The 22,815-nt window shown below is 41.2% G+C and overlaps 1 protein-coding gene across 3 annotated transcripts in view; it reads left to right on the top strand.

Annotated features, from left to right (window-relative positions):
* Positions 1-22,815, top strand: part of ntrk3a (neurotrophic tyrosine kinase, receptor, type 3a) — a 240,888-nt gene that overhangs the window by 87,009 nt on the left and 131,064 nt on the right. For all 3 annotated transcript variants that reach the window (XM_039018080.1, XM_039018077.1, XM_039018079.1), the window contains exon 4: positions 6,424-6,492. In XM_039018080.1, the coding sequence (XP_038874008.1) occupies positions 6,424-6,492 (69 nt within the window). The remainder of the gene's footprint in view (positions 1-6,423; positions 6,493-22,815) is intronic.

Below are 22,815 nucleotides of genomic sequence, written 5' to 3'. Positions count from 1 at the left end.
CATGGTATGGGTGGCAGAGAGGAATTGATATCTGGGTGCAGGAAACAGTAATAGGCAACCCCCTGTGGTTATCCTGATTATGCGGTGTGAGATATTATAAATGGGTGTGTACAGGGATTCAAGAGATTGGTGTTCTTGTTATACAAAAATATATATATTCTGTCGGGGCAGCTTTGAATTGAGTGAGAGTGTCTTGTGTATAAAACCAATCTCTTTTTCACTTCTGTCATTTCAATAAATATTGAGCAACTTTTTCAGTTGATTTGCAGGAGTTTCTGGCACCTGGCAATTTTGTTAAAAGATAAACCCATCATAGCACGAGGCTCAGGGTTGTTATCTTCCATCTGTGAGGTGTTTTCACAGGTAGACCTAATCTGGTCTCCTATGTCAGGGTTTCCCAAACTCGCTTTCCCAAACTTGCCCTAGCAACACAGCTGATTCAAATAACACATTGGGGGGCAGGACCGAGTTTGGGAAACCCTGTCTTACTTCAATTACACTTTTTATACCTCCAAATATGTTAGAATGCAAAATTATTTATGACCATTTCATTTTAGTAATGTGGTTGTTTTCGGTAGTATCTACGCATTTTAAAGCTGCCTAATCATGTTCTGTGTTAATTGTTTCATTGCTTCCACTATAACGCATAGGCCTAGCTGTTTGTCATCCACAGGTGCCGTAATACTGATAGGATGCATCTCCTTAAAGGTGTCATCCGGCCCAAGTCAGTTCATGTCAGTTATGGCCACATTGCCCCATGCTAACCTGCTAAGGTCTCACACCTGTGTGTGACAAACAGTAATATATGCCATCTTCTGAGATGGTCAATGCTTTGGTGTCATTCTAACTGCACCCAGTCCCATCTGCAGATCTAAGGGACTGCCTTTGGCTTGAGACTACTGGGAGATACAAAATTGAAGAATCAGTCCTACTGTATGCAGTATCTAACTGCAGGCTATGTATAATTGCCATGTTATTAACAATGGGCCCTAGTTCTCCCGTTGACTTCTTCACCTGCATTATAGATGAGGGGCTGTAGCCCCAGAGTCCCCTAACCCCCTGCTGGAGCCAATCAGAAAGACCCACTCATCAGCATTCTGTGGTGTCCCATGACACACATATGCAAATGTCTGTGAATATCATGAATAGCATACCTTATTAAATGTGATTTACTGTACATGCTATACATGTAGGAAACGGATCAGAAGAATAACCTTTTAACCTTTTCCACCCTCACTCAATGTAAATTTACCCGCCTTAAGATATGCATAGTATACAGCAGCTCTGCAGGGGAAATTATAATCAGCTCTGAACTGTGTTAATTGACAAGCAAATTTATACCTCTGCTATAAATAACCCTGCTGATGTCTATGAGGCGTGTGAAGAGCATTATCAAATGTCAGAAGGATCGTATTGGCTCTGAAGAGGAAGGCTCTGTCTGCTTAGCCTGTGACCTTCTTCCATGATTCATTTCCACCTGTTAGTCTTTCTAACTTTTAATAACAACATGTCTACTCCTGTGTGTTTGGGGCAAGGCGTCACATTTGATGTCTGATTTGATTTATATATTTATTTCTTATTGCCTTCTCTTCCCAAATCCAATTTTAGCTGACATTTCTCATGACTGTAACGAAGAATGACCTTTGAAAAGGACACTTCCGTTCTTGCATGCAGACGGGTGGTGGTCTAGTGGTGTAGGGAGGCAGGCCTAGTGACGGGGAGGCAGGTCTTAATAATGGGAGAGGTGTTGTTGCCTTCATCCATCTCCCCTACCCCTCACCCACCGAGGGAAAGCCCACTCCCAGGCCTGCAAGGCACCTTGGGAAGGTGTTACAGCGGAAGCATCTGCCCCTGACCTCAATGTTGTTCAGAGTGATAATTGCATTGGGGCTTTGACTGCTCTCTCCTTGATCTCTCTCTTATGATCAATTCTCTGATTCAATGAGCCTAACACAATACACTGGCTGAGGAACAGAGGAAAAGCATGAGGAAAAAAAGTTCCCATGTGCTTTGGGTGCAATGCCTGGTTATGAGGTAATGAAGCCTTCATAAGTACTTAATAATTCTTCCCTCTTTATGTTAATAGGGTTCGTAATCCACATCGACAGGCTCCTTCACCCTTCTAACCCTCCAACACCACTCACACAGCACTCTCCGTCTAACACAGAACACATTCAGGCTCATGGCTACATCATAATTGTACAGATACGCTACAGATACGACCGCTTGCCCACAAGGACACAAGTAGAGTGACAGTCTGAATGCCTTGCACATAATATACACACACACATGCTCATATGGTCATTGCACGCATCTATGCATGATTACACACCCATGCATATTCATGCCAACATATAGTGCACTGATGCATTCAGGGCTGGCTCTAGCCTTTTGGGGGCCCTAAGCGAGGTTTGGTTGGGGGGCCCCCCACCTTTTAGTGTCCCACCTCTTAACTGTGGAGAGAACTTTTTTTTAAAGTTAATTTCCTTCAATTCAACACATTTTGCCATAGGGCGTATCGAAAATGTTGCAGTTTCAAGGAATGTCTTTACAATTCTACACGTTTTGCCATGGGGAGGAAAGAACATTTTGCAATTTTACAACACATTTCATGCAATTCTATTAATTTTGCCATTGAACAGAGAGAACAAATTTGCAGTTTAACAGATAATTTCCAGCAATTCTACACATTTTGCCATGACTTATGCCATGTTAATATGATATCTGAGTGAGAGTGACTAACAAAACCAATGGGGGCCCCCTGGAAGTTAGGGGGCCCCTGGGCATGTGCCCTGCATGCTCGGTGGGTATTCGGCCATGATTACTACAAGTTTAGATAGCTGGTTAGACTAACTTACCAATAATAAAATTGTTAGCTGATACAGCTTATTGAGTGACTGACAAGAAAATAAAAACTGCTGATGCACAACCAAATGTCAGAATTGGAACTTGTGTATTCTACTATACCTGACTGAGTTCCTAAAAAAAAGTGCATACGGCCTCCCGAGTGGCGCAGCGGTCTAAGGCACTGCATCTCAGTGCAAGAGGCGTCACTACAGTCCCTGGTTTGAACCCAGGCTGTATCACATCCGGCCGTGATTGGGAGTCCCATATGGCGGCGCACAATTGGCCCAGTGTTGTCCTGGTTTGGCCGGGGTAAGCCGTCATTGTAAATAGGAATTTGTTCTTAACTGACTTGCCTAGTTAAATAAAGAATAAATAAAAATAATAATAATACATTTAAAAATATATATTTTGCTTATGCCTGGGGCCGGCCCTGTATGCAGAAGATACTGTGTCTAAACAACACGAGTTCTTCCAGAGGCCTCCTGCTCTTCCTCTGCTCCAGTATGCAGCTCTCCCTAAACCATTCCAGTAATTGATTCTGTCTGTGTGACAATCTGAAAGGGATTATTTGTGAGCCAAGAGAGGTTTCCTACAAAATTCCGTTATTGTGTTCCATTTTTAGACTAATGGTGTGAATTTATTTGTTTTTTTCCTCTGAAAGGCTGCAGCTCACATCATAGTTCCATTCCCATGTGATGCCATTATCTCTTTATCACTGTTACACAGATGGAAGGTGACTGTTCGACTGGGGAGCATCATCTTTTGATGCTGCAAAGGGCAGGTCAACAACTGCAGAAACCATTACTAATCACTACTAATACTCTGTTGTCTAGCAGCCAGAAAAAAATCCTTTGTCAACAGGCCATCTTCATGGGCATACTTTCTTAGAAACACTAGCTTTTTCCTCCTACAGTATACTTGTATCTAATTCCAGTGTCTATATTTGTCCTTCTGAGGGCAGTCTTTGTGTAGAGTTCCCATTTCTCATTAGCGTGTCCCCGTCCTCAGGGGGACAGGCTTGATAGACAGATGGACAGACAGACAGCCTTTTTGCCGGCTCAGTTAGCTCTGGCTCTGGCTACATGTTATTTTCCTAGGACTGGGCTCTTAATACACAGTGTCCAGATGAACTCCTTTGTGTGCCAAGAATAATAACATGTAGAAATAAACCATACAGCCCCTGCTAGTCCCAATGGATGCAGCTTTAATAATCTCATTATCAATTTAATGAGGTGATTAGAATGCCAGGGGCCAGAGGTGCACATAGAGTGTTATGGAAGATGCTAGTAGCATCCTGAGTCCTCCTGGCGTCTTGGTGGTGCAGTCCTCCTGGCTCCTAATCCTTCAGCTAGCTAGGGGATTAGTTACCATTGTCTCTGGAGACTTGGCTCGAAGCGGCTGCTGTAATGCCAGGTCACACACTTTGTCTCTGTTATGGTGGTCGCAGGTCCTCTAAAAAAAGACGTACAGCTCTGTGTAGGGTTCTGTTCCCTCTGTGTCACAGAAAATGCAAGGTAAAATCATGAGCGGTGGCAGGCGCCTCTTTGGTTTTTTCGTTGCCACGGAAACAGGCATGTGCAGCAGCGCATCGGTGTTTAGTAGGGTTAGTCTAGGGCAGTAGTTCCCAACCAGGGGTACTAGGGAAAGGGGGATACCTAGTCAGAGAAGACATATTAGACCACAGGCCTGCCGGTAAAATGCACATGAGGGGGTATTTCAGGGGTACTCCGGGCAGAGCAAAATTCAATTGGTGGTACAGTAACCGAAGAAGGGTTGGGAACCACTGGCCTATGGGATCCCAATGCACCCAACCACCAAATGAGGTACTTGCCGAGGAAGCACATTAAGCATCGCGGTAATGTTTCCTGAAATGAAAGGAACAATTTTGTTTCATTTGATGCAATCAACCTGGACAGACCTTTTCCTTTGAAACACAAAACACGTAAACAACATAGACTACCCATGAATCAACTACGCCATAACATGTATAGTAATGATAAAGAATGGTATGAACGGTAAGATTTCCCCCCTTTCCTCTCAATGATTGAGGTATAAAAAAAAAACAATTACAGACTCTGTCTACCCCGACCCAACGATTTGAAATCCTTGAAAGTGAGTGAATGAGTGCACACTGCAGGGAGAAGAGGGTGTGATAGGAATTGGACTGTAGTGTGGGGGAACAGGCAACCAGCCCTCAGCTGGGCAATTTGACTCTCCGAAATCCTCAAGCTGAATTAGTCACAGTGGCCGCTGAAGAGCCTCCTGTGCCTGACCAACTGAGGCCGGCTTCTTACCCGTAATGTGGGATACTGAGCCTATGCTACCTACCGCCAGGTCTGAGATAGGGAAGGATTTACTGTACAGTAGAGTGATTTCATCTTTATATTTGAGAAAATAGCCTGAACTGCCCATCCTACTGTATGCCTCTATCCATGGTGCTGAAGTAAGAACAGGCAATGGGCTGTGTTTGAATACTGGCGCTGTCCATGGTCCTGTAGTAGAGAGGAGCAGGTAACAGTATGCAGTGAATATTGTACAGCAATGTGGACTATTGACAGCACTAAGAGATATGTGTAGTTATGCTGCCCATAGATGCTGCCCATTGATCTGGTCTTGTGCTGTCTGTGGTTCTGTATAGAGAGGCTACCGAGAGGTGTGTGTGTAGTGTACTCTCTCCCTGTCCGTGGTGCTGCAGAGCAAGGCAGCAGAGGGAACAGGTCAGGGACAGGCAGCCAGAGAAGCAGCAGTCCCCAGCTCCCCAGGGCCAGATGAGTGGTAAGACTGCAGTGGAATGCATTGATTATCTGTCAAGCAGGCCTGCTAGGATGTAACCAGGGCAGTGTTAGGGTATTAAGTGATCTGAAGTATTCAATGAATATTGATAATGAGTGGCTGTTCGCCTGGCTCTACTATTAGTGATTCAACCCCCCTGGTGCTCACCGTCTCTTCACAGAGATGGGTCTGGGTTGGAGAGGGCTTGGGTAGCTGGTCCCTAGTGAGCATTTCACTGTGTTAGTTTGATGGTGCAATATTTTCACATCATTGCGTTGATCTTGAGCACAACCTCGTACTTCATACTGTAGCCTACCATTTTTCACTTCTGGAAGCGCATGCCTTTTCGTATTGGAAGTTGCTCTGGATAAGAGTGTCTGTTAAATGACAAAAATGTAAATATAAATATGTTATCAGCTCTCCAGAATACATACAGATCTTTTGGTGGACCACTCACTCTCGCTCTACAAGAATGCCTCCATTTCAGGGTTTAACACCTTAGAGCGGTGCTCTGGTGGTTACATGCCTTATCTCACCTCCTTTGTATTGGATTTGAAGGCCTCAGGCCCTCGGTGTCTCTATTTAATTTGTTGTCTTGAAAATGACCAAGTCTGTCTTTATTGGATTGTCAAGGCTGCTCCGTTCCCTCCAGCACCACTTATTCTCTCAGGATTTTTCGTGTTTCTTTGGTTTGTGCTTTGTGTTTTCTCTGCTGCTGTTTTCTTCATCCGCCTCAGCCACATAGTCCAGCACTAATACATTTATCCCTCTCATGTGTTTTCTCTCTCTCCCTCTCTTCTACAGAAACTTATCGAAGAATCCTCTGACGACATTATCATGGCAACTCTTCCAGAATCTTCAACTCTTCGAGCTGTAAGTTTTTGTACATTTTTTCTCTTATTTGATCAACTTGTGCACCCAGAAAAACCTTTCATAGAGCCTGTTATATCCTAAATGTGCAACCCATTTAGCACAACCTTCATGGTTTCCAAATGGATTCCCATCTTCTTCCATTCAAAGCCAAACAACAATTAACTTGGAGAAAATCATTGAAACAGACAAACAACACTATACTTTATTCCCTGCGTCATAACCGTTGATTTAATGGATGTGACATATGAGTGTGTTAAATGGAGCTGTCCAGGCCGGGTGATTCTCTGGTCCTTTAGTGTCTTGTTTGTCCAGGAATATACAGGTGTAGGATCTTAATTTGAATGCTCTTTTGTTGTTGAGAATTCTCCTGCATCGCCAGAAATGCAGATGAGCTTTGTGATTTACATAAATTCACTGAAAACCCACACTAACACACGGTTACATTAACAGTATTGCACTTTTTATGTAGCCTACTTTTGGCCAGCTAATAGCCTAACCACCAATCAAGCAACATCATAGACTAAACTTTCAAATCCTGCTGCTGCAGGATTATTTTGCTGTGACAATATAGGTCACATTAAAATCCTACACCTGTATGAGCAATCAGTGTGTTTATGGCCTGAATCTGCTACTTGTTTGGACCTGTTAGGTCCTCCCTTTCGGTAGAATACACAAATTGAAGCCTAGCGTTGATATATGGCCATCGTAGAGTTATTACACTTGCATCCCCTCCATCCTCTCCAGTCCAGGAATCAGAGTGAGTGCTTTCCCTAAATAGCAGAGAGCCTCAGCCAGGGCCTGACGCAGAGCAAAGAGCAGGGAGCAGGCTAGGCTTTATCATCGCTCAGCTCAGCCCAGGGAGGGGGAACAAATGAAGAGCAGCTGTAAGGTTGTGATATAAATGTGGTATTTTAAGCTATGGAAACAGGGCAGCTCCTCTGGGGAGGCCTATCTTATTTTCATGGTTGCCTGTCCTTTAAAGGCAGAAGGAGGAGGAGGATGTTGTACATGGAGCACTACTTAGGCTAAAAGCAACCAAATACATAGAATACTTGAATAATACCAGAGTAAGAATATCATGGGCAGCAGAGTAGCTGATGATAGGAGTTAGAATGTACAGCTGATTTTTAATGGAATATCTACATAGGCATACATAAGCCCATTATAAGCAACCATCACTCCTGTGTTCCAATGGCACGTTGTGTTAGCTAATCCAAGTTTATCATTTTAAAAGGCTAATTATAAATTTGAAAACACTTTTGCAATTATGTTAGCACAGCTGAAAACCGTTGTCCTGATTTAAAGAAGCAATAAAACTGTCCTTCTTTAGACCAGTTGAGTATCTGGAACATCAGCATTTGTGGGTTCGATTACAGGCTCAAAATGGGCAGAAACAAAGAAACTTTCTTCTGAAACTGAAACTCTAGTTTGAGAAATAGACACCTCACAAGTCCTCAACTGGCAGCTTCATTAAATAGTACCTGTAAAACAACGTCAACAGTGAAGAGGTGATTCCAGGATGTGGGCCTTCTAGGAAGAGTTGCAAACAAAAAGCCATATCTCAGACTGGCAAATAAAAATAACTTTTTAAGAGGGGCAAAAGAACACACACAGAGGAACTCTGCCTAGAAGGCCAGCATCCTGGAGTCGGCTCTTCACTGTTGACGTTGAGACTGGAGTTTTGCGGGTACTATTTAATGAAGCTGCCAGTTGAGGACTTGTGAGGCGTCTGTTTATCAAACTAGACATTCTAATGTACTTGTCCTCTTGCTCAGTTGTGCACCGGGGCCTCCCACTCCTCTTTCTATTCTGGTTAGAGACCGTTTGTGCTGTTCTGTGAAGGGAGTAGTACACAGTGTTGTACGATATCTTCAGTTTCTTGTCAGTTTCTCGCATGGAATAGCCTTCATTACTCAGAACAAGAATAGACTGACGAGTTTCAGAAGAAGTTTCTTTGTTTCTGGCCATTTTGAGCCTGTAATCGAACCCACAAATGCTGATGCTCCAGATACTCAACTAGTCTAAAGAAGGCCAGTTTTATTGTTTCTTTAATCAGAACTACAGTTTTTAGCTGTGCTAACATAATTGCAAAAGGGTTTTCTAATGATCAATTAGCCTTTTAAAATGATGAACTTGGATTAGCTAACAGAACGTGCCATTGGAACACAGGAGTGATGGTTGCTGATAATGGGCCTCTGTACGCCTATGTAGATATTCCATAAAAAAACAACCGTTTCCATCTACAATAGTCATTTACAACATTAGCAATGTGTACACTGTGTTTCTGATCAATTTGATGTTATTTTAATGGACAAAAAAGGTGCTTTTCTTTCAAAAACAAGGACATTTCTAAGTGACCCCGAACTTTGAATGGTAGTGTAGCTGTAAGATGAGAGGGTGTACTGACAACATGGAAAAGGTTGAGTGAAGTAGAGACAAATAAGTGTTGTTTTGAAAACACAGATGAAGTATAGACTCTACAGATGGTCATTTTGTTGTGTGAACTTAAATGACCATTCCTTTTGATACCATTGTTATTTCTAGCCATATTTTGACTGTTTGTGTCTTCTGAATAGTACAGCCTGTTAGAAGAATAAAAAACCTTTCAGTCTGCTTATACACTCTTACAAAAAAAGTTTCTATCTAGAATCTAAAAGGGGACAGCCGAAGAACCCTTTTCAAACCGTTTTTTTCCAAGAGTGTAGTATTTAATCTCTAATTACTAAAACTGTTCAACAAAGGCTCAGTGATAAGCGCCCAACATCACAGCTTGAGCAAAGAGAAGAATCTGACGGAAAGAAGATGAAACTGGTTAGAAATTGGTGCCATTTCCTTCTGACCAATTGGGAACAAAGACATTGATTAATTTCTTATTTTCTGTGGTGTAGAGCCTAACATACGACTAATAAAACATAATTCAATGGATATCACATTTTTTCTTAAATGATTTACTCTCCAGTCCTCTGTGGAATGTCGGCACAATGACAAACATAGCAAACACAGCAGGGCTGAGGCATGCGGATAGGCTTCTCGGCTGCGTCCTAAATGGGACCCTATTCCCTCATAGTCCAATACTTTTGACCAGAACCCAGTGGATCCTGGTCAAAAGTAGTGCACTATATAGGGTATAGGGTGCAATTTCAGATGCACCCTGCGTCTGACTTTAAAGCTGAGATCCGCATTAAGGGAAAGATGGTTGAGTCTGTCTTTAAAGGTGAGATAGTTTTTACGTTCAGCATCACTCCGTCAAGGGAAATATAGTATTATTTCTAACAAAGACATGACATATATTTCAGGATGTTATGTATCCCTGGAAATAATCAGAATTCATGTAAACATTACAGTTGTGAAAACCCAGCTTCTCCCAAAAAAAGTTGTCTCTTGGCACAACTTATTCTGGGTATGGGGTAAATTGAGCCGTGGGACAGGGTAAATTAAGCGGCCAACAAATGTCTGTACTGAATTAAATAGTACTACTACCTTTTTAAAACCATGTCTATCTTTATTTCCCAAAAACAATTCAACACATTCACAGTCCCTTTTTTTGTCTTTTAATATTCGTAGCATCTTTTAACACAGGCTTAACACCTAACAAACGCTTTGTACTTTTTAAAACACTTTTAACATAGGCCAGGCCCTGTTGTTACATCATATCCCAGCGATAATGCCTTGCTTAACTTGCCATTGGCTCAACCATTGGCTCAACATAACCCAAGCCAAACATCTCGACTATATTAGCCCACACAGCCACAAGAATGCACTTTCATGCTAAGTTTAGGACCTATAATTGAAGCTAATAAAGACCCCAAATGATGTATAGAACAATCTTAAAATTATCTACTTTGGTTTAGATACAAGCATCATGAAACCACTAACACAATACATGAATCTCACTTGGTGAAAAGCAGTTTTTTTGACGTAACTTGCGTAATACTTTTTCCATGTGGTTTCTTCCTTCACAGACTCTATGAAATGATGACCTCTTCCTAAATATATGGTCAAACTATTGATTTTGTATGGTTTCCTAGAAACGAGAGGGGCTCAATATACAGTACCCCACTCTCCCCTGCTCATTGCACATCATGCAATGATGTCAGATGGAGAAAAAAAAGCAGTGTTTTAAAAAAAAAGTAATGTCTGTTGTTTTAATATGGCAAACGGACGTGGCATTTTCACCGCTACAGATTCCAACTTGAAAACGTCTTATGGCTGCAATCCCGTTAACGGGATCGATATGACAACAGCCAGTGAAAGTGCAGGGCGCCAAATTCAAACAACAGAAATCTCATAATTAAAATTCCTCAAACATACATGTATCTAATACCATTTTAAAGGTATTCTTGTTGTTAATCCCACCAAAGTGTCCGATTTCAAATAGGCTTTTCAGCAAAAGCACCACAAACGATTATGTTAGGTCCCCGCAAAATCACAGACAAACACAGTCATTTTTCCAGCCAAAGACAGGAGTCACAAAAAGCAGAAATAGAGATAAAATGAATCGCTAACCTTTGATGATCTTCATCAGATGACACTCATAGGACTTCATGTTACACAATACATATATGTTTTGTTCGATTAAGTTCATATTTATATCCAAAAACCTTAGTTTACATTGGCGCCATGTTCAGAAATGCCTCCAAAATATCAGGAGAAATTGCAGAGAGCCACGTCAAATAACAGAAATACTCATCATAAACTTTGATGAAAGATACATGTTTTACATAGAATTAAAGATACACTTGTTCTTAATGCAACCGCTGTGTCAGATTTCAAAAAGCTTTATGGCAAAACACAATATTCAATAATCTGAAAACAGCATTCAGCCACAAAAGCAAGCCATACAGTTACCTGCCAAATTGTGCAGTCAACAAAACTCATAAAAAGCATTATAAATCTTCACATACCTTTGCTGATCTTCGTCGGAATGCACTCCCAGGACTCCCACTTTTGTTTTGTTCGGTTATGTCCATCATTTATGTCCAAATAGCTATTTTTGTTAGCGTGTTTGGTAAACAAATCCAACGTCAGGAAGCGCGTTCACTAAAAGCTGACGAAATGTCCAAAAGTTCCGTAACAGTCAGTAGAAACATGTCAAACAATGTATTGAATCAATCTTTAGAATGTTTTTAACATAAATCTTGAATAACGTTCCAACCAGAGAATTACATTGACTTCAGATGAGCGATGGAACAGAGCTCCCTCTCATGTGAACGCGCAAGGTCAAAGCATGGTCAGGTTATGGCAGACCTGACTAATTCCCCTCTCATTCGGCCCCCATTCACAGTAGAGGCATCAGACAAGGTTCTACAGACTGTTGACATCTAGTGGAAGACGTAGGAAGTGCAAACACATCCATATCTCGCTGTGAATTCAATGGGATCTTGGTTGAAAATCGACCAGCCTCAGAATTCCCACTTCCTGTTTGGATTTTTTCTCAGGTTTTTGCCTGCCATATGAGTTATGTTATACTCACAGACATCATTCAAACAGTTTAGAAACTTCAGAGTGTTTTCTATCCAATATGAATAATAATATGCATATATTAGCAACTGGGACTGAGGAGCAGGCAGTTTACTATGGGCACCTCTGTGCCCCTTTCATCCAAGCTACTCAATACTGCCCCTGCAGCCATAAAAAGTTAATGGCAGGTGCTAGCCCGCTGGTCGTCATGGTCCCATGCACTCTCTAGGGACCACATCTGTTGATTAAAACTAGACAGGCAGAGGGATGGCTTTTCTTTCCAGATCAGAGTGCATCAGAGTTATGCCTGTCAGTCTGAAATGGCTGCTGTTGTGGAGGTGTTTCAACTGAAGCACTAAGGCACTGCACAATCAGACCCCTATTTTTCACTGGATATAAGGACAAGTACTTTTTGTTGGATTTTTAAACGTCAGTAAGGGGCCTCAGGATAGGGCATGGGTTGCAGGATACATCAAATCAAATCACATTTTATTGTACATTGTACATTTTAAATTTGGCACATACATGTTCTGGGAGATATTCAAATTCATGTAAGATGCAGTAATGTGTAGTAATCATGACGCAGAAGGCATACAATTGCTTAATAATTTCAAAGGCAAAACTGACCTGAATTGTTTTGCCATTTTAAATGAGTTGTTGTTGCGGGCCTCAGACACATTGTGTTACATGCATGAAGCCTCGGGGCTAACGCTGCTGAACCTTGTCGTTTCACTGACTATTTCTGCATGCATGGTTTCCTCTCTAACTGCTTGGAATAAACAAAGCAACAGTAAACAGAGTGATACTGAACGCACAAAGCAATAAAGTGTGAGACAACAGCAACAGCAGCTCCGTGTGAGAGTCTTAACCACCAGCAGCCATGCCACTCTGTGCTACTGCTTGTGTTCTGTGGTAATTGCTGTCAGCTTGTTTTGGTGCTTGACAGGAAAAAAACAACACAGGGTCACTAGGGTGAAAAGGGAATGTGTGTGTGTGTGTGTGTGTGTGTGTGTGGCTCCCTGTTCCCCAGTCCTGCAAGTGTAATCACAGAATGGTAAATGAGCTGTGTGAATGAGGCAGCCTCATCAGGAGTCTTGGTGCTGGCTGGGTGCATACCTGCCAATCTCACTGCTCCCTCCCCTCACCAAGCCCAACCTAGCAAATGAGCTGCTTTACTGAGCTGAGACACACACACACACACACACAAGCGTAGACACACACACACACGCACACACATGCAAACACGAGTACTCACGCACCCACCGATAGAGAGAGAGAGCAGGCAATAAGGAGTAGCACTAACAAGGGTGACGGTGCTAAAGGATGATGGTGCTAAACGTTTTGGGATGACTATCTTTATCGTATGAATAAAAAACAGTAGAACAGTAGTATAAAAACATTAGAACAGTAGCATAAAACAGTAGAACAGTAGTATAAAAACAGTAGAACAGTAGCATAAAACAGTAGAACAGTAGTATAAAAACAGTAGAACAGTAGCATAAAACAGTAGAACAGTAGTATAAAAACAGTAGAACAGTAGTATAAAAACAGTAGAACAGTAGTATTAGAACAGTAGTATAAAAACAGTACAGTAGTTTAAAAACAGAACAGTAGTATAAAAACAGTAGAAAAGTAGCATAAAACAGTGGAACAGTAGTATAAAAACAGTAGAACAGTAGTATAAAAACAGTAGAACAGTAGTATAAAAACAGTAGAACAGTAGTATAAAAACATTAGAACAGTAGCATAAAACAGTAGAACAGTAGTATAAAAACAGTAGAACAGTAGTATAAAAACATTAGAACAGTAGTATAAAAACAGTAGAACAGTAGTATAAAAACAGTAGAACAGTAGTATATAAACAGTAGAACAGTAGTATTAGAACAGTAGTATAAAAACAGTACAGTAGTTTAAAAACAGAACAGTAGTACAACAACAGTAGAACAGTAATATAAAAACAGTAGAACAGTAGTATAAAAACATTAGAACAGTAGCATAAAACAGTAGAACAGTAGTATAAAAACAGTAGAACAGTAGTATAAAAACAGTAGAACAGTAGTATAAAAACAGTAGAACAGTAGTATAAAAACAGTAGAACAGTAGTATAAAAACAGTAGAACAGTAGTTTAAAAACAGTAGAACAGTAGTATTAGAACAGTAGTATAAAAACAGTACAGTAGTTTAAAAACAGAACAGTGGTACAACAACAGTAGAACAGTAATATAAAAACAGTGAAACAGTAGTATAAAAACAGTATTATAGATCAGGAGTGTCAAACATACAGCTCGGATCCAGCCCGCGAGGGGGGACATTCCAGCCTTTGGGTGGTTTGAGTTTTTTTTTTAACTTTGAAACTTGAAACTGTGTTAAAATGATAATGGACCAACATTTATACAGTTTCTTGACTGTGTATAGCTCACTAATAAACACTGAACTGAAAGCTAGACAGTCAGAGAACATAGAAAATTCTTAAAAGGATGGATAGAGGACTATTTTTTAGCTATTTTTGACAGTGAGGAAACATAGCCAAGTTTCAGTGCAGCCCTCCGGATCCGTTGAAGACCGAATGCGGCCGCCGGGGTCAAAATGAATTTGACACCCCTGCTATACATGATGTTGAATATGATATTATACGGTATTTATGTTACCACTATGGCACCATCGGGGCTTGGTGACACTCAACGGACATTGAATATCAAGCCCACAGGACAAGTGTTTTTTTCTCTCCATTGCTTGCCTTGTGATAGATAGGGAAAACACGTTGCTGTATACTCATTTGATCATGGATCCTTGTGGGTTGGATGAAAGCCTAATTAGCAAACATTGACTCCTGGATCAATGTTAAAAAATAAAAGTAGAACTCCAAAGTCCAAAATGTTATTCCCTGCTAGCTTTGCTAATTTCCGTAAATGTCAGGTTTGTAGAGGGGACACACATTTTTGGAGTGCAGACAGATTTCACTTGGACCTTATTGGCAATCAAAACCTTCCCCAGTTGGTATCACTTTATTAAGGCAAAGAGCCATCCAAAGGCAAGCCAAAAACACTTCTTGCTAGAGTGAGTGAATCATATTTTTCTAGCCTTCATCAGAATTTGACCATAAATTAACCCTCAGATACACTACTTTAACACTGTATGATGTATCCCATATTGTGGAAGTAGTGTTTTATTTAAAGTATTTCTGGATTACTTATTCTTTATATGCTTTCTCATAACCTCAATGACCTGCAGCAACAAATATTCTATCCATTAATATAATACTCATGTCTCATTTAATGCCTATTTGCTAGATTCTTACATGAGAAAATGTATATTTGAATCATACATGTGTTAGTTATGTGGATAGGGTTCTACCTGGAACCAAAAAAGGGTTCTACCTGAAACCAAAAATAGTTATATCTGGAACTAAAACAGGTTATCCTATGGGGACAGCCGAAGAACCCTTTTAGGTTCTAGATAGCACCTTTTTTTCTATGTGTAAGGGCTTATTTCTCTGCTTCTGATGGTTTCTCATTGAGTGCCTATCTGTTCTGCTGCTGGGGGTCGAAGACAGACCTGATGAGATAGATGGCTCACAATGGACTGGCACTCTTTTCTGGGGCTTTATAGCACGTCAAGAAAAGATAATCTGACCTTATTTTAGTCTGTGTCCTTTAGCCAAGGGAGCCGGGGGTAAAGACGCTGCTTTGACGGCACAGCCACTCACAATGCCTGTAAATGGTATCAGGGTAGGGGTTTGCTAAATGGCAAATCTGCAGTAGCTGCATCAAAGATGATACAATACAAGATTATTTGCAGCAGAAGCACAAAGGCACATTCAGCAGCTTCAACAAACATTTTCTCTGTGGCCACAAAGCCGCTGTGCCAGGGGCCAGGAGCATCATCAATCCTCTTTCTACTGGTGACCTTTCTTTAATCCTGCATGGCCTCTATAGAAAGGCCTTTATGAACAGCTAGGATATGTCTGTGTCAGTCAGTGTGAAGAGATGATCTATTTTTGAACGAGCTGGGACACATACAGTACATGAGTGATATTATTAAGAACACATCAGATCAGGCATGTCACAAAACAACAGAATCATGTCAGTTTTACAGCCTTCATGCCTTATCATCCCATGATAGAACAACATTTTCTCACCAAACTAAGGGAAAGTAATCTTGGAACATGATGATGGCATAATTTGCCTACATTCCAGCTTGCCTTTAGTCTCCAACGGACAACCACCAGGATCAGGCTTAGCTGTACTTTTGTTAATTCTGAAATAATGACAGTGCAGGTGGTGTCCATTAGCCAAATGGAACTCTGCCCAGACATCCAAATGATGGCGCAGCCAATTAGAGAGCAGGTGAGTGGGAGCTCTGCTCTGCCGGGACTTCATCCTAGCCAGAACTGGGTACAACACAAGGTTAAAAAAAAGGGAAACCGTATTAGGAATGGAAAGGGCAGCAGCACCCCCCCATTTCTTTTTTTTATGTCCATTTTAATATGCCACTGCTACCTGGATGCCTGGATGGGGATTACAGCCAACATGTCCACTGTGATTAATCATACTGTAGGAGTGGAATCTCTAATGATCGGCCTCTTAATTAAAATCCTAAAATAATTAGGTGTGCATCGGTCCATGTCTGAATTGCCATGTATTCAGCCCTGGAGTCAATGGTGGCTTTGGAATGTGGTGTTACTTTAAAACATCCTAAACTGTGATAGCTAAATCCTGTAATCCCTTTCATAGGCCCTTTCTGATTAGTTTGATCAGTCATGGAAATGGTGGCACGTAGGCTAATCATCCTTCATCTATAAAGTGCATACAATTCACAGACTAAATAGACGTTGAATATCATAGTATTACAAAATACTCTGTCAACGAACGTATCTATCGCAATAACGTGAAGTTGTGCATTTCTGAATTTAAAAAAGCATACTTTTTTTTTCTTGATGAAAACACATTTATGAGTCTCTGGCTCTACCAACATGAAAGGAACACATTTTCAGCTGAGAGGGAATAAGAAGAACAGGGTATTTGTTTGGTGCCAGTCATTCACCCTGTGCATGCCCCAAAGCTCAGAGCTGGCATGTCCATCTGCTGGCGTGATTACACATGACCCCTGCTTTCAGTTTGGGTTTGCAACAATTAACCCCGACACACCCTCAAGACTAAACTCCAAGCCAGAACTAAAATGTAACTAACAACCCTCTAAAGCCTACACTGTAGCTTCGACAGAAGAAAAGTTTGAAGAAATAACAGTGTATTGTTTGAACACAACTGTGATACGAGGCTGTTATTATTCATACCACCAAGATCAAAGAGAACGCAGAGCCAAACATGCTGTTCAATACGTAGCTGGAGCTGTCGGCCTGCGTTCACTGAATAATGCCAGTGTTGCTTTATTATTGATTGTTAGCCTGAGGTGATCGCTCAGAAGATATAGATAATAAGCTGCTTAGCAAAGAGGACTGCTGCAAAACTGGAGGAAATTAAGTTGATCTATGTAGAAATGTTCATGCACTCATAACGATGTCGCTCATATTGATTAGTGCTCCCTGCCATCCCTTCTGATTCCTTGTTAATTTGTTATATACTCAACAAAAATATAAACACAACATGTAAAGTGTTGGTTCCATGTTTCATGAGCTGAAATAAAAGATCCCAGAAATGTTCCATACGCAAAATAAATCTTATTTCTCTCAAATTTGGTGGACACATTTGTTTACATCCATGTTAGTGAGCATTTCTACTTTGCCAAGATAATCCATCCACCTGACAGGTGTGGCATATCAAGAAGCTGATTAAACAGCATGATCATTACACAGGTGGACCTTGTGCTGGGGACAATAAAAGGCCACTCTAAAATGTGCAGTTGTGTCACACAACACAATGCCACAGATGTCTCAAGTTTTGAGGGAGCGTGCAATTGGCATGCTGACCACAGGACTGTCCACCAGAGATGTCGCCAGCGAATTTAATGTTAATTTCTTTTGCATAAGCTGCCAACGTTGTTTTAGAGAATTTGGCAGTAAGTCCAACCGGCCTCACAACCGCAGACCACATGTAACCACGCCAGCCCAATACCTCCACATCCCGCTTCTTCACCTCCGGGATCGTCTGAGACCAGCCACCTGGACAGCTGATGAAACTGTGGGTTTGCTCAACCGAAGAATATCCGCACAAACTGTCAAAAACCGTCTCAGGGAAGCTCATCTGCGTGCTCGTCGTCCTCACCAGGGTCTTGACCTGACTGCAGTTCAGCTTCATAATCGACTTCAGGTGGCAAATGCTCACCTTCGATGGCCACTGGCACGCTGGAGGAGTGTGCTCTTCACGGATTAATCCCGGTATCAACTGTGTATGGCATCGTGTCGGCGAGCGGTTTGCTGATGTCAACATTGTGAACAGTGTACCATGGTGACGGTGGGGTTATGGTATGGGCAGGCATAAGCTACGGACAACAAACACAAATGCTATTCATCAATGGCAATTTGAATGCACAGAGATACCGTGACGAGAACCTGAGGCTCGTTGTCATGCCATTCATCCACCGCCATCACCTCATGTTTCCGCATGATAATGCATGGCCCCATGTCACAAGGGTCTGTACACAATGAAAATGCCCCGGTTCTTCCATGGCCTGCATACTCACCAGACATGTCACCCACTGAGCATGTTTGGGATGCTCTTAATCGGCGTGTATGACAGCGTGTTCCAGTTCCCGCCAATAGTCTGGACAGTTTTATCTCAATCTCTTCATTCAAAGACTCAATCATGGACACTCTTACTGACAGTTGTGGCTGCTTTGTATGATGTATTGTTGTCTATACCTTCTTGACCTTTGTGCTGTTGACTTTGCCCAATAATGTTTGTACCATGTTTTTGTGCTACCATGTTGTTGTCATATTGTGTTGCTACCATGCTGTGTTGTCATGTGTTGCTGCCTTGTTATGTTGTTGTCTTAGGTCTCTCTTTATGTAGTGTTGTGTCTCTCTTGTTGTGATGTGTGTTTTGTCCTATATTTATATTGTATTTATTTAAAAATAATAATAATCCCAGGCCCCCGTACCCACAGGAGGCCTTTTGCCTTTTGGTAGGCCGTCATTGTAAATAAGAATGTGTTCTTAATTGGCTTGCCTAGTTAAATAAAGGTTCAATAAAATAAAAATGTAATAAAAATATCCACTAACTTCGAACAGCCATTGAAGAGGAGTGGGACAACATTCCACAGGCCACAATCAACAGCTTGATCAACTCTATGCGAAGGACATGTGTCGCTCTGCATGAGGCAAATGGTGGTCACACCAGATTCGGACTGGTTTTTCTGATCCACGCCCCTACTTCAAAAAAAATATCTGTATTCCCAATCATGTGAAATCCATAGAATAGGGCCTAATCAATGTATTTCAATTGACTGATTTCCTTATATGAACTGTAACTCAGTAAAATCTTTGAAATTGTTGCATGTTGCCTTGTTTTTTTGTTCAGTGTAATTCTGTCATCATACAGTAACAGGATTTTTAGGGATGAATACATCTGTCGCTACGCTCAAATGGTAACAATCTTGGTCATTGAAGATGCGACTCATGGACTTTCTATGAAGATGTTAGCCATGGACTGACAGGAGGCAATATCTATCACTATGAAATATGGATTTTAGATAGAAAAATGAGCTTGCAGTAATCTTGGGAGTAACCGCAGTCAGAGTGTGGACCGACCACACAGAGTGGGCTGGCTTTGTTGTGTCAGGCATTCAAAGCAGCAGTAAACTACCCTTACAGCTCTCTGTCACAGAGGAGACATCAACACCAAAGCACGGACAGGGAGCTCAATAGCATCAGTGCTGCCTACCAGTGTCTGTCTGCCTGGCCATCTGATACGAACACAAGGGCATCAGGAAACATCCGCCAAGGACACAGCACTGTCTCACTTACCCACACAATGAGACGTCAATCTCACCTCATCTCTCACACTTCCACCTCCCTACCTTCCTTCCTTCCCGTTTCCTTCTGCCACTTCTGTGACTGGTTGTGGTTGCTCAAACATTCCTCATGCCTGAAGTGAGACCCTGGCAGATATGCAGACTAGCATCCACACGTGTCATTTAGAATGAGGGTCAATGACAACTATTTCCACCCCCTTGCTGCTTTCAGAGCCAGTGACAGCTTAGCAGCATGTTGTCACTGTATCAGGATCAACAAAACAGTTCCCAAACCCATATAAGGAAGTAGAACCAGAGCACAGCGTGTTTCAGACATATTGTTCTTTGTATCCTAGCTGCTGTTTGACTTATTGCCACATCATCCATATGGATTCAAATAGATATGCTTTACCATGCTTTGGAGTTGGCAATTCCGTCCACATTTGAAAATAATGATGTGCAATTTTAGCTTGATGCTCAGGGATATGTCAGAGCTGTTTTCTTGTCGTTTTGCCTTTGTTCATTGTCGTAGATAGTTACATTTTAGTACATCATACATATAGTATTTTCTGAAGAAGTCTTGATTCTGGGCTTTATTGTGAGTTGAACTGAATAACTTCTCAGTTGTTTAACTGATAGGCTGTGCCTGAATTGTGTGACACCCCGTTTGATTGATAATTAGATTGTGGCGACAGGAGGACTTAAATCTGTAATTACAGTATGATTAAACAATGGCCTCTCGTATGGGGTTCAGACTAACGATGCAGGAAAGCCAATTTAATCCCTGGCTCCAATAATCATTTGAGACGTCACCAGAAAGGTAATAAAACCACGCAGAGAGAAGCCTGGTGTCATCCTAATGCTTCTGTAATCTTTGAGGAGGAAGTTAGGGTGTTACATCCCTAGCCCCTGTTCTATTCATATTCACTGCCTTGAATTAGCCTCTGCTCTTAATTTGGGCTTAATCCCCCCCCCTCCTCTTTCTCCTTGGGCCATGCCAGATCATTTATGTATTCACCGCACATTATTACCACGTGGGGAGAGAACCTAAATTCAATTTAGTTTTATGCATGTGGATAGAGTAATCTCAGCCTTTCCAATTATTACCCTGCCTGCTCAAACATTATTGGATATGTTATGGATATGTTAGAGAAATATTATTGGATCTCTCCAATATGGTCCACATCTATAAAATGAGATTACATACTGTAGATTAGGTTAGGCGATCGCAGGTCAGTAAATTCCTTGGCAGCAGCTAATGGGGATCCTTAATAAATACAAATACAAATTTGATTTTGCCATATTCCTTTGCTGCAGTGTTCAGCTCCTCTCTGGTCGCTCTCAGTTTGTGTTTAATGCAAATCCAACCAGGGAAACTGCATAAATCCTGTACACATTAAAACAATCTTGGTTCCTCAATAATGTTTTGGGCAGGGTGATGGTTCTACAGTATGTGGAACCATACTGACCCATATAATAAACACAATAATAAAACCTATGGAATTTTACAAATATAATATGGCAATTAAATCAGAATAGAAATCCCTGTATGGTTCTACAAAGAACCTTTGAGACTGAGAAACGTTCTTTATAAAACCATTCCCCATAAACTTTCTATAACGAACCATGAAAACGTTTCTTTATAAAACCATAGGAAAGGGTTCCTTTTGGCACCATACAGGTTCCATTTAGAACCTTATGAGCATGGTTCTTTATAGAACCTTCAAAAAAAGGTTCCATACAGCACCAAATCAGGGTTCCGCTATGGTTACAAGCCAAATAACCCTTATTTGGCACTATATATATATATATATAAATAACATTTTGTGTGTAACTGGGATTTCACTAAGTATGGCGACACTAACTCGTGTGTAACTCGTGTGTAACTCAAATGTGTACAGCTAACATTAACATTAGCCAGTTTGCCTAGAGAATACAGTAGAGTAGTTAATGGGGGATCTTTTAGGTGTATTGGCATAGCTATTGCCACTAAGTGAGCACTCACGTACTGTAAGGATCTTGTTAAATTGCTCATCACCAACTTTACGTTTAACTGATGAAAAACCGTTGTGTCTAATTTATCATGGTAAGCGTATGTGGCAGGCAGTTCAATTCCCAGTCCAGCTAGAAAATGGGAGCTATTTTGATTCAGGCCATACCTCCCTACGCATGATTTCATGTTCAATACTGTACTGTATAATATAGTACTGAATGGGTGAGTAATAGAACCTGTTTTCTTTACTATTTATAGAAATAATATTGGTCCATATTTTTAAAGTTGTAATATTCATCTGTATGCAGACGACACTGTTGTGTATGCCATTGCCCCAACTGTTAACCAGGCTATGTTAGAGCTGCAATCTGACCTTGATACCTTACAGAAAGCCTTGGTTAGTTTAAAACTTGTACTTGATGCGGGCAAGACTAAATACATGTTGTTCTCTAGTTCTCGCGGGAATGTTTCAGATGGGCTACATATTTATTCATTGGATGGTTCTTCCATTGATTGGGTTCCCACCTACAAATATCTGGGCATTTGGATTGACAAAGACTTAATGTTTAAAAAACACAGTTTAAAAGCAAAGATTCAAAGTGGGCTTCTTTTTCAGAAACAGATCTAGGCTCTCCCTAAATAGCAGGAAGCAGATTGTACAGTCAACTTTCCTGCCAGTTCTTGACTATGGTGATTCCATTTACCAGATTGCAGCAGCCACTACTCTTAAACCTTCGGATGCTGTCTAACATAGGGCCATTCATTTTATCACTGGTGACAGTTTTAATACTCACCACTGCATCAAAAGTTTGGCTTGTCCTCATTGAAGTCCCTTAGATCAATTCATTACTCCCTTTTTGTTTAAAAGGCTGTACTACACAAGCTTCCAACTTACCTAACTTTGTTGCTAACATATAAAATAATGAGCTACCAAACCTTCTCGAAGGATTGTTAACTCTTGA

The sequence above is a fragment of the Salvelinus namaycush genome, chromosome 21, assembly GCF_016432855.1.
Source record: "Salvelinus namaycush isolate Seneca chromosome 21, SaNama_1.0, whole genome shotgun sequence".
NCBI classification, from domain to species: domain Eukaryota; kingdom Metazoa; phylum Chordata; class Actinopteri; order Salmoniformes; family Salmonidae; genus Salvelinus; species Salvelinus namaycush.
The sequence above is the reverse complement of the archived record's forward strand: the minus strand, read 5'-3'. Positions and strand labels throughout refer to the sequence as shown.